Source organism: Liolophura sinensis, chromosome 6 (assembly GCF_032854445.1).
Source record: "Liolophura sinensis isolate JHLJ2023 chromosome 6, CUHK_Ljap_v2, whole genome shotgun sequence".
NCBI classification, from domain to species: domain Eukaryota; kingdom Metazoa; phylum Mollusca; class Polyplacophora; order Chitonida; family Chitonidae; genus Liolophura; species Liolophura sinensis.
In genome coordinates this window covers 50,384,005-50,397,817 of record NC_088300.1, presented here as the reverse complement: position 1 = coordinate 50,397,817, position 13,813 = coordinate 50,384,005, and the positions used below count along the sequence as shown (strand labels likewise).

General features: G+C 37.9%; 1 protein-coding gene across 1 annotated transcript; it reads right to left on the bottom strand.

Moving 5' to 3' along the window:
* Nucleotides 1-359: 359 nt before the first annotated feature.
* On the bottom strand, nucleotides 360-4,972 carry LOC135469144 (uncharacterized). The gene is made up of 4 exons (XM_064747683.1): nucleotides 4,912-4,972; nucleotides 2,104-2,158; nucleotides 1,285-1,386; nucleotides 360-584 (listed from the first exon to the last, which is right to left on the bottom strand). The coding sequence occupies exons 1-4, from the start codon at nucleotides 4,954-4,956 to the stop codon at nucleotides 535-537; spliced, it is 252 nt and encodes an 83-aa protein (XP_064603753.1). The 5' UTR covers nucleotides 4,957-4,972; the 3' UTR covers nucleotides 360-534.
* Nucleotides 4,973-13,813: the final 8,841 nt, after the last annotated feature.

Sequence of the window (13,813 nt, the reverse complement as noted above, 5' to 3'; positions counted from 1 at the left end):
CTGGAGAATGGTGTAAAACACCAAGAAAATAAATAAATATAGACCATTTTAATTTAATCTGAACTTTTGACCTGAATGTTGAAGAATTATATCACACCAACATTATTTATCTCTACCAAAGAAGGTTATGCTTTTACATCTGTCACAAGAAGTCCTGTTTTTGTCAGTCCTTTTTCGTTCACGATACTCGATCAGAAATCTGCGCTCTCAAAGAGTAAATACGATCCCTGCCGTGAACTATATATCTCCACATGTACTTCTGACAAAAATCATCAGTCATGCTATCTGGGGCAATTACTGCGACATTTTGGAATTATTTCAGACGATGATTCGCAGAAAATCAAACATATACCAATATGTTTCAATACATCTTTGTTTTATTTACACACATGAAAGGCTATTCAGCCAATTTGCAGAACAAATTGATGACGCACATCACTGCATGTCACTACAAATGATTCCACTGCCATGAAAACAGGAGGGATACGAGGAAATTCGGCTAAGTTATTGTCTCTCATCTAAATTCCTGTCAGGTCATGCTTTTGGGACTATACCTGCCTCCTTGGCTAGACCATCCATTTCAGCTGAAAGGTAAAGTGAGAAAAGCATGTAAGTTACACATTCTGTGATTTTCATGGTAATACATGTAACCATGAGTAAATATTTAGCAAGGAGATGCAGAGAATTTATGTTCTGTGCTAAATATGCAAAACGTATCCATGGGTCAAACTGCTTTTTGAAACTTGATCCACCGTACACAACAAGAGCCTGTCCACAAAACTGGACAATATTTGAAGCAGTTATTGCATGAAAGCCAATGACCAGTTAGTATAAATCAAGGAGGACAAAGGACAGACAGACAGGCCAATGGATGGACAAAACCCTTTTACAAAGTAATATCATAATATTTACAAAGTTTTCATTGAAGCATGAGATACATGGAAAAGTTGATCCTCTCCTGTGCACGTATACCAGTATATGCATTGCCTCAAATTTATCAAGGCTGTAGTAAAATTAATATTTGTGGAACAGATTTGGATGCAAACTGACTTTTCTCAGGAGTTCAGTTTCCTGAAAGCCTGCCTAGCTGTTTCTCAGTTACATATTTATTTAATTGGTGTTTTACGTCGTACTCAAAAATATTTCACTTGTATGACGATGACCAGCATTATGGTGGGAGGAAACCGGGCAGAGCCGGGGGAAACCCACGACCACCCACAAGTTGCTGACCGACCTTCCCACTCACAGGTTTCTCAGTTATTGAGATCTTAATTTAATACAAACCTTTGGAAGCAATTGCCTTTTCCCTAGCAACTCTTTCAGCAATTTGGGCTCTAATTTTATTCTCATGTTCTTGTATGACCACTTCTTTCTTCTCCAAAGATCCTTTCAAAAGAAAACAGTATATGTTCTATTATGCCAACTGAGAAGTTTTGTGATCATGATCATCAAGACTGTCAAGCTTCAGCTAAAATGCATTTTGAAATACTACTCTTGGTGTTTTACAGAATGGACTCAGTCAAGAATTTATGTTAAATTAATAAGTACACACAAAGGGCATTGACAATGGAACATCCCCACTCAACATGTATTCAGCTGATACTGGATATTCTGGGTATGAGACTAGCTCCGGCTGTACTAATAGCTCTGTAGTTGTTATATAATGGAATTTATTTTGCTGGTGTTTGACACCTCACTCAAGAATGTTTCACTTATGTTACAATGATCAGGTTCTGTACAGCTGTCCAGGGCAAAAATCTCCCTGACAAAACCAAACCCTTAAAACCTGGAATCAAATCTCTTAACTGCACTGTTCAATGGTTACTGATCTGAGTTCAACCATTATGTACCATGTTTCAAGTATCTACAAAGACCAAACCTGTTAGTAATTTAATTATTCATTTCTGAGTCTGGTATTTAACGCCACACTTTAATAAGAATTTTCAGTACATGGCAGTGGTCAAGTTAAGTGACAGAGGGAAGCCTAGAGTGCCTAAGGTAAACCAATGTCCCTTGCCAGGTACCCTACATGACAAACCTCCTGACTTAAACAGCTGAAACATACTGCTCATGTAAAATGCTTTCATGAGTGTTAATACATACTTAGCCTGAATATTCCATAAAGAAGACCTGATCCAAAGGCAGCATAGCGTGCAAACTGTAAACAGCAACATATAAAGTAAGACATCAGTACTGGTAGAAAACAAACACCAGTTTCATCATTTAGCCATTTCGTACTTGGCATAGATCATAGCCAGAAGATTTTTTTCTTCAATAACTATGGTAAACTATGAAAATACCTTTGATTTATACTATCTTCCACTTACTCCAAAGCATTTACAGTTTACCTGGGAGTTAATAGTCCTTTAAAGCTTCAGTCTTATTTTAACCATGCTGCAACATACGAACAACATACACAGATCATACAAATGTCAACATTTCTAGATCTGTGCCTGCCCCTGAAACACCCTGCCATTTCACAACATACAAAAATTTCACCTTGTCACATTTTACTGATGCCGAGATTTCTACTGTACTTTTACATGTATACACTTGAGGTCCCTTCCCAAAACTCGGGGTATTTTCATATCTATTTAACTATTTTCTCAATCAGCAAACTGAGGGAATGGCACTTTTATTTAAGCACAATCGGCTTCAGTTACGACCATATTAAGCATTTTATAGCCAAAACATAGCAAACACTTTGAACAGGCTGCCAGGTTCGCTATCTCTACCTTTGACAGAGTGTGGTGTCGAGTGAAGTGCTCTCCACGGTGTGGATTTTTTCTTTGGCATCCAGAGTGAACTATTTTCATTTGTGAAGAACAGATGAAAGTCTTCATTAAGAACAATATTAGGCAAAGCTCCGAGAAGGCAAATATGGCTGCGTGTTCAAAATTTTGTCGGTTTTTGGTCTAAAAATTACCGATTCGAGCCGAACAGAAGATGATTTGGGGCAAACAAAAGTGCCATACCATTGGCTGGGTTTGTTCATTGAGAAAATCAGCAAGTAGGAAATGCTGCAAAGGTTTCTCAGATGTTCACAGCTGCTTCTTTAATGAATTGAGGCCACCTTCAAGTTCAAAATTCACACAAATAACGTCAAATTCATTACTAAGCTAATAATATGTGTGTATTGTAAGCCCAGTAACTGTCTGAGCAGATTGCGGCCATGTCAGCCTGCAATGTAACCAACTAGGGACAAAATGTCCTACACTATAACTGGGAGTTTAAAAACTACGGTAATAATTATGTGTTGATTTTCACCAGCATTCTGACATTACTTTTTTTCCCATGGTCACATAATTTTACTGATTTTTCATTTGTTAAAATTGAATAGGGAGGGGGGATGTTCAATTTGCATAAAGAGAAAAACAGTGTAAATAAGACGTTTATCTTTCTAGTTTCTGTCGCTTGTCACTGTGTATGACATTCCTACGTTGTATTATTCGCAGTTCATACATTTTCGAAAGGATTTCCTGAATTTGTTAAAGGTGATAAGCTAGAACGTGGTTTTTTAAACGTCTTTAAGACAGATGAATATGGTAAGGGTTTAGCCAAGGATCACGGCTGTGATCTTTTAATATGGCGTTAGGCATAGATCACAGCCAAGGCGTCTTCCAGGTTAAAATATTGGTATTTCAGAACAGCCTAGCACAGAGAAACTCTACGCAACAAAAATCTGTGCAAAATGAACCAATACATGCATTAACCGAGCAAAACTGCAATAAAATGTGTTCACCAAGACATTCTCTGTTCCTTTGACATTTGTTTTCCACATTCTGTAGCCTTTACGACAAATAAACCCAAGATAGTTGACAGTGGTGACTTACACTCACATGCTGGGTCGACATCGTGACCTAATAAATCAGGTCGTTGCTCCCCGCACATTCGTGGTTGAACTTTCACGATGTTACTATGTTTTGATCAGCTCACTGTCAGTTTTGACAGACAGAAAGACATGTTACTGCGCAAATTTGCAATTAACTGCAGACTATGATAATTGAGCAGAATGACAGACCCCACAGTTTGTGCGAACTGTCAAATTAAGTTTGCAATAAAAAAGGGGGGTGTTATCTTAGACATCTGTTCCATTCTAAATTTCACGGAAAGGTCAACCGCTGCTGCGCATGTGTGCCTCGCTGACCCAGATTTTAAAAACATGGCAGCACACGGCCACCTACTAAATATGAACCTATTTTCCACTTCGGCTAAGATTTACAGGAGAATGGTGATGTAAAGGCAAGTAGCGCTTGTGGCAAACTGTGCATATATATTATGGCTTTCAGAATTGACATGCTTTATGTGTACTCTGGGCGAATCTAGTACGCATGCATCACAACTGAACGAGGGGGTAGTTCTTTGTAAGCATTATACCTCAATCGGGTCCACATAGCTCTCAGGCTAAGAGTGGTCAGTATGACAAGCCACCCTTAGTCCGAGGTCTCAGGCTAGGCATGGGATGAATGCGCCTTTGCGTGTGTCACATGCTTTTGTCACGCGGACTACATCTGAAAAGGGTCACCTTCATATATGGCCAGTCTCATTCGGGGAAGGATGAATAAATTGACTCACGCACTGACGTAGAAAATTACGCGTAAATATTGCCTAGTTTTTACAACTACCCTATAATTTCCTGTTACAGATTATTTTACAAGACAGATAAACGTCATACACCGATAACATAACTCAAGCACGTACAGTTCCCGATATCAATGGTCATTTAGGTGTTGTGACAACAATGTTGTTGTTGTAATCCATTTTCAAGGTCGCCTTGCACGCTGTCCGGTAACATAACTTTGTACATAGAAGAGCGATATTTATCCACAAGTCGGAACAGTGCTGCATTCAATGTATATATATTAACAGCAATTCTTTGGTATCATGAAATGTTAAGTCCAAAATCCATACCCTTATTAAAGGAGAAACCGCTTTTGGTGCCCCAAGAGTCGCCATTTTCGCAGAGCTGAAAGGTGAGTGGAAAAATCGGACTGCAAGCAGAGCTGACACTTAATAATAATTTTTAAAAAACGAAGTGGGATTGCTACAGAAGGGCTCAAATTAAAAACGCTTGAAGAAAGAGAACGTCAACAAATGCATTAGGTCGGGCATTAATTGGGAAGAGAAGATAACCAATTCGTTTTATATACAGAGTACACAGACATATAACTGTTGGTAGGAACAAAAGCGATCCGTATTAAGAATACATGTATATGGTGAATGACATGCTTTGATAGCTTGTTTGAGAAAACTTGAAACCTTCTTCCTGAAGTGACGTTTAATACAAGAGACTATAATACATGTTTGCAATACATAGAACCAATTCTTATAGATACTCATTAAAACTCCTTGTATATAATTTAACATATTTCTGACTAAATCCACTTTTTTGTGGGCATGCACGAGATCGAAAGAGCTATTATCCCTCAATGGTATGTATATACAGAATGCTCAACCTACATTCCATTTATTAAAGGAAAAGATGAAGTCTCTAAAATCGAAGTTGGCATCACTAAGCAGACCACATAAAAATATGCTTAAAGCTACCTTCATTTATTTCAAAATTTTAGATTTTTGAAAAGAGAGTTAAATGAAAAGAATGAAAAAATAAATGAAAGTATTTTTGCGCATATATTTTTAGTTGTCTTTATATGATGAGCCCTACTTTGTATTCTAGCTTTCTTGTACTTTAAAGACAATAATTACTTACTTAACTCTTACTTGATTTTTGCTCCATTTTTTGCGGACAAAAAACACTGCTCAACAAATTTTATATGCATGTACAATTTGTAATTTTATGATTCCGAATAAATTTATTAGATCATATACATCCATGTTGTATACATATAAAATAGAAAAAATACATATAGTCTGTATTTTCAAATACCGTGGTGTTTGTGTGTCGGGTTTTTTGTCTGTGGGGCCTTTGTCCTGCATTCGTGAATGATTGTCATCGTCATCAGTGAAATACTGTCATTTCCCCGTTCTCGGTGTTATGTCTATATATACATGTATTTATGTTGTCTGAATTAGGCAACATCGGGTTCAAAAAGGAATGTCACTTGGTATATAGTGCATATAGTTGTGCGTATAATGGTTTTTTAAGTTGTAGGTATGATCAGATTTGCTATATAGGCTGAAAGTCTCCTTGTTTGTGAGTAGAATACAACACGCCTTGACTTCCTCTGCAAACATGTAAATCACATTGATTATATTACCAGCTCCAGGTTCGACCCATTGTATTTTGGAAACCTTTAACACCATTCAGTATGCGTTATCCACATACACAAATATATTTTTACATGACAAAAATGAAAAATCATTATTGTGCACTATTATCGACTGTATGCAAGTTGTAGCTCATTACATGCGTCGGCAAAATGTCGGGCATAGACAAGAGTTTCAGCAAAATTCAGCTGTAGGATACACATTGGGCATTCTTGACGTCGTATCGTTAATTTATATTTTTTATTTGCCAGTCTATAAAACTTTCTAAACAGGGCATCAAGCAACACAAAAATTATTTAATTGACTGGAGTTTTCCGCCGTTCTGAAGAACATTTCTCTTATATGAGGGCGGCAAGGTCTATATATTTTGATGTCTGCATCTGGATGATCTGTTTTAAAGACGTCTCCGAGAAAGTAAAATTAAAATCTCTTTTCTGCATATACGTGTTTTGCTGCCATGGAGGCATGAGCATAACTGATATAAATAAACATGTATAGTTCGTTTTGCCCGCCCTGGCTTTGAAATGGCTTCACAATGATGTGAAGATTATAATTTTCGCTGAATGTTGCTCTGACATAGCTTAAAATAAGCACTGATCTTCACGGCATCTTAACATTTCTATGGTCAGAGTTCGGAGAAGGGGTACCCCTTTTCTTTGGGTTGTTCAATTGCACAGCATTTCTCCTCGATAGCTTTACGCTGGGATTTGTCCGTCTGTCTTAATGTTAGCTTTCCATAAAGAGCCCTGGTTACGGAATGTAACTCTGAAATCGAGCAACGCATGCAGTGGAGATTCAGCCCTGTATTCTCTTTAGTTAGTTATAATTACCTGTTGTGAGACTCGCCGAACCAAAAGGGTCCATGGCAATCACGTCTGTTCCATGAAAAATGATCACATTTTCCGAACCTATGCCATATAACATTTGGTAAGATTTCAAGATTGCGGTCGCAGTAGGGTAGCAGAGCCTAAAAATATGCTTTTTTTTCAGTTTGTGTTATTGATAATTTTTGGTTCTGCCAACATAAGATTAGGTTAGTTAATTTGTAGGAGCATTCGGCTGACATCGATTGATGACAGGGACGATTTAATGCCCTTGTGAGCCATTCAGGCCAGGCTGTTTCTCTCCTTAATTCTCGCAGCTGCGTTGCTCGATGTCAGTTACATTCCGCAACTATGGGTATATTGAATGGTCAAGTTGTAGACACTGCATGCATCAAGTGTGAAGAAAACTTCTACATATTTCTATTCGGCAACGTCTCTCGCTTCGTTGGTTTGGCTTTTGGATTTTCTCGCCATTGCTTTCATTTCCTTGTATTGTGAAGTTGACATATGGGAGTGTGGGCCGTATTTGTTACACTAATTGGTTAACACACTGTGCAGTTCAACTGCAATCAGATCGTAATAGTTTTTAACAGTATGCGATTCTTACATTTACACCATTTTCATGGTGATTTCACTTAAGAGTAGGGCTATTCCTAGCAAGTGAGTATTTTGGCCCAGAAAATGAGATCTCCAACTGCGCCCAAATCAAAAAGCTATAGTCCGTACATGCATATAGGCTAGCTATGTCCTTGACCTGTATATAGGCCCATGCGTGCTGACGGTGAAGGTTGCAACGACCTTGGCTGCTGGGTGGCTTCAACAATAATTTTCAGGAGTGGTTCGACAAAGGAGTGGTTTATATATAGAGAACAGTAAACATTAATTGTTGATCGCCGAAATAAACAATATTTTGTGTGTGTGTGTGTGTGTGAAGGCCTATGCACTACAGTATTACATCCACTGATAGGGATCGAGCTATATACTGCATGGTATATACTCTTACACTGAGCTTATACAGGAGTGACTGTGAAAACATACATAGACCATTTGTGAAGTACATGGCATGTACGATCCTTTAACGCTGTGCAGGTGACTTTTGGCCAAAAATCGAGCAGCGCATATCCATTCGAATCTTTGCTATTATTTAAGAATAGGTTAGCCCAAATCATTAACTTTTCACAAAATATCAGCCTCTGTCAGTGCATTTGCATTATACTGTGTTCAAATCGACAATAAAGTTCCTAAAATTTATGTGGCATTATGGGCCTAAATTTGGCATATTTTGAAATAATTTTAAAACTATATATAGGCTAATAAAAATACGAGTCAAGATTTATACTGAATGGTACTAATATGGTAAATACAGAAAGTTTTATTTAATTAGCAAATGTGTTTTGTTTTTTTATACTATTTTTGGGGGGGGTGTGGGGGGGGCTAAAAGTCGATCTCGATCTGACGAATGTACATGTATAGATATATAATCAACCAGTGATCTGGACTCGCAGCAGTTAATTGCCATGATATGACATGTCCGCTGGAGATATAAACAGTGGATACAATTAAGTCAACATCATATGGTGTAAGCAAACGTTTTATACATGTTACATCCACGTACAGCCGCTGGGTAGGCTTACATAGATATATGCATAGACAATGGATTCAAGTCATATATACGGCTACAGCCGCTGCGCATGGTTGGAGGCATGTACCGGCATATATCCAACCGCTGCGTGCAGGCCTAGTCACGGTGCTTTGATTTATTTATTTATTTGCTTGGCGTTTTACGCTGTACTCAGGAATATTTCACTTATACGACGGCGGCCAGCATTATGGTGGGAGGAAACCGGGCAGAAACCCATAACCATCTGCAGGTTGCTGCCAGACCTTCCCACGTACGGCCGGAGAGGAAGCCAGCATGAGCTGGACTTGAACTCACAGCGACCGCATTGGGTCATTACGCTGCGCCAGCCCACTAACCGACTGAGCTACGGAGGCCCCCACAGTGCTTTGAAATTAACTTTGTCAGCTGTATAGCCATATAGAATAACACATGCGGGCAACAAAAATAAAAAGTTACCGCTTACAGTGGAGTAACTGTTTGTTTTTACAAGCTGTCTACAAAGAAAATTAAGGAACTGGTCCTATCGTGTTCCAGTCACGTCCACATGTCAAACAGCCGTTTACTATTCCCACTATGCAAAATTGGGCATATTAGGGTTTATACAGATGAAGAGAAATTGAATATCTGTCCCTATTTGTTTTACATGCGGTATGGTTGAGACTTTATTAGCATTCTTGGCTTAAGTGTACGTCTACAGAACCTATATTTCAGTCTGTTCTAGAGAGAGAGAGCGCGATATAAATCCTTGGCAATAAAAGATGTGGCCCTGAACTAGTAATCTTGTCAACAAGTTCCGTGACTGAAGGAGTTCATAGGTGTTCTAGTTAGTGCCCTGTCCCACAGCTACATGCCTGGGTCAGGGTGTGCGCTGGGAGTGACTGACTGGACACACACCATGACATAACCTCAGCGACTGACCCACATAAACTTCTGCAGTGACCTACAATGTACATATCAAGGGCGTTAAATACATGCACATGCTACAGCAATAAATGTGATACTGTTGCAGATATAAACTGGAATTGGAAGTTTAATGTCCACTTCTTTTATTTTTTTCGTTTCTTTTCCCAGTAAATTGTACCCCAGTATAATGGTAGGTAAACCTATAAAAAAAACACATTGAACTTTGAACTCGGGGACGAGTCGGTGTTTGAATAGACTGTAATTTACAAACGTGTAAAGTCCATATTTTATGTGGGGCAAGTCGTGCTCTGTTCAAGTTCAGTGTTTCGTGTGTTGAAGGTCGAGGCCACAGTGTTAAAGATGGCGCTGCCAGAGCAGACGGTCATCGCACTTGTGTCTCTCTGCTTTTTACCCGCCCTAGCTGTCTTTTTTCTCGTCATCGTCTTGGCATCACTAGGAAAATCACTGGGAATCAGAAAGAAATATGTGGCGGTTTTGTTGAAAGTGTTCGAGGTAAATATTTTCATAATGAATTCCATTTTGTTCATTGAGCCTAAGGCCTAGTCATATGTTGTCTAAACTCTCACCCTGAGAGTCAGTCACACTTCCCTAGCCCGAGACCTCGGTCTAAGGGTGGCTTACATATACTGATACGCGGGGACCGTGATCTACGCCTAAAACCATATTAAAAGATCACAGCCGAGATCCTTGGGTAACACTTACCAAAGTCGCTTTGGTCACTCCACGTGTATCATTGAATGTCTTACAATTGTTGCATGTACAACTACTGATGATGGTTGACAGGCAAGGTATGGCCGTTTGTAAGACACACACAGGCACAGAAAGAGAAAATAGATTTTTATATTTTATTTATTTTATAGATTTCATGGCAAGCCGAAAGCTAAACTGGACGTTCCAACTGTAAAGCCCAGCTTCGGTCGTACAGACTTCCATACAGACAATTGCACCAAAGAAAAATGGCCCGAACCCTAACCTTATTTTTGCTATTCATCGATTCCCGCAAACACCCAAAATGTAATATGTCAGAGCCAGCAATGGTAAGCGATCTTTCAAGAGTAATCCAGCCGTTTAAACTTTGGAATTGGACAGCTCAAATCAATGTCTACCATGTTTGTAATTTTTTTCAACTGCAGGCAAAATTTTATCCTACCCAACATTCTTTTGCGTGCCCTGTAAACAAAATGTTGGGTGGGATAAAATTTTCGCAGCCCATCACCCTGCCCAAAGATGAAAACAAAAGTTCCAACATGGCAGACGTTGATTTGAGTTGTCTGATTGGAAAGTTTAAACGACTGGATTACTATTTAAAGACGGTTCACCAATACTGGTTTGGATATATTACATTTTGGGTGTTTTAGGGAACCGATGGATAGCAAAAATTCTTTTAGTGAAATTGCCTGTGTGGAAGTCTATGATCGAAGTTGGGGGTTATTGTAGGAACGTCCAGCATATCTTTGGGCCATTCATGGGGAGGTATTTTACCATTGTGCATATTTTGTGTAATTAGTTTAATGCTTTTGTTGCAAAATATTATAATTTTGTACTATCAGTACTGTTAATATTTGAGACGCACACATCACTGCATTAGGACACTTTAACACTTTACTCAGCTGCAACAGTGGCTAGCAAACGATGTGGCCAAAGATAACATGGAAAGGTGCTAAATGGCTAGATTCAAAAGATTCAGAACTTTGGTGATTTAAGAGTAAAACCAGAGACAAGTTCTTTCTTTTCGTGCTTACAGGGTTTTTTTTTTTCATGCAAAAAGGGCAAGTAGCAGGCTGCAGACAGCTGTCTCCTGCTGTCCCCGTATCCGTCTACTTTGAATATTCTTAGTATTTAAATTAAAAGTAATTGTGACATAATTACTTTTAGTTCAGCTGCATACTTTTGAACTATGACCTCCTCCTACAATTCTAAATAAAAACCTTGGCTTATGAATTTTTTTTACCATAGTTAAGACCAAAGACAACAATAACAACATATTTTTAAAATACAGTGTGTGAGTATAAATGTCAAAACATGAAAATAAGAGCTTGTTAGTGAGATCATTTGGAATGGCTAAGTCTGTATGTACTCTGTGGGCTCTCTATAACTCTTGCTTTGCAATTTCGCTTATTTTTGAAGATATTATACCGATAGATGTCCTCAGTCAAAAGTCGACAATGTATTAACACTTTCGACTGCGTAACTCTTGCAGCTGCACCAGTGAAAAGATAGATGAGTTACACATATTGCAACTACGACGACATGGTGAGAGATGGCAAATGGGGACACATAAGCAATGAAATACGACCTCTTGTCAATTTACATGATGTCAGGGTTTTATTCTAACTGCTTGTGTAAATGCATAAATAGTAGCAAATTACTTTTAGGTAATTATTTAAGAATAGAATGCAATGGTGTTAATTGCAATTTGATTATTAGATGTCACTGGTCTTAATTATTAAATGCTATCCCAAGATAAGAAAAGAGGTTATTCTTGCATTACCTTGCAACTGTGTTCACCAGAAGAAGGTTGCCATTTTCTGTTTTTTAAGTTGTTCAGGGATTTATAATGTGTTGCTTTTGCAGTTTGGCAGAACAAGAATTAACACGTACAACCAACAACAAAACCAGGAATCTGACTCTGATGAAGAACTGGACAAAAAAGACCAATTTGATAAGACTGCCAATAACCATAATGGTGAGACTTGCAAATATAAGTAGGAGATTTGATTGTCTTAGTTTAAAGAAGCTATACCAGAAGATTTGGGCCAAAAATTGATCAGCACAAATAAATTCAAATTTTTGCTAATATTTTACCATAACTATCCTGAATGGCTCTTGTGTTACTTTTCAAAATCATTATTAAAGATCCTTGAATTTATAAAGCAGATCACACTATAACTTTTTTAAACTTTAGAATCCTTTTAGCATTATCATTAGCACAGGTATGAGTCTGATGTGTACAGAAAGGCATTGATTACAGCTGTTTTTGGTAACCACAGGAAAGTTGATCTGATTGGCGAATATAGATTTTTGGTAAAAAATCTCTGGTATAGCCTTAGCTCTTTAAGTTATGAATAAACTATCTTTGATTATAAATAGCCAGGCTAGCATGTACGGAAGTTTTCCTCTCTGCCATCCCAGGTTGTTATAGATAATATTTTGTCTTTGTTCTGAATAAAGGCTATGTCAACAATGTTGTATTTACTTTGAAGTCAGTTCAAACATATGTTTGGAGGATAACCAATGGGTTAAACTGTGTGTTAATTATGTGTATAATCCTGTAAAGTTCTGTTTATTTTAGATTTACTTTGTCTGATTATTGTTAGCATGGATTAGAAACGTTAGTTTCCATTTTGATGTACTTGTACTGGAAAACTTACATGTAATAGATGTGCTTGACATTGACCCTGCCATTTATCTTTCACATATTATATTATATACTCACCTTGACCTTCTAGTCACTCCAGCCATCAAATCCTTACAATTGTGGTCATTGTGGATTTAATTTGATGGACTTACTATGCTTGACATATCCTGGCTGGTTTCTGTATATCAGGTATTACTGGTGACAAAGGTCAAATAAGGCATAGCAAGCATTGGTTGGCTAGAGAATTTTCTTGTTCACTGATAAAGTAAGAGCTTCATGTCACTGTAGTAATACTATATTGATGTGAGAGGTCAAATTAGCACATGTCCACATGCCTTAGGCATGTTATATTTCTTCAGGACTAGTTTGTTTTAGCTGTCCTGGTTGCCCATGGGCATGTGATGTATTTTAATGGTTGCCCCTGGGGTAAGTGGTCGAACAAGTTAATTTCGACCCCTGGAGGTAGACATAATTTAAATACATAAATCGTTTTTTACCAATATTTCAGAGTACATTATTTTGTATCTGTTGTTTAGAGTTAATGGTAATTAATTATGTCAAAATATACATATTACATTGATCATACAGATTTTACAACAAAAAAGCACATAGTGAACATCAGAATCTGTGCAGGTAATGTTTAAAACCTGTGTCAGTTGCTTCAGATATCATTTTCATTTAGCTGGGGGTTTTCAAGTAAATACACATGTAAAATATTCATGTCTTATATGTCAATGTGTATGGCCTGTCTGCCTGTGTCCCATGTATAAAGTCCCTTGTGTCTCATCTGTTTCCCAATATTGAGTATATAAGAGTTGTGCCTCATCTGTTTCCCAATATCAAATATAAGTCACTTGT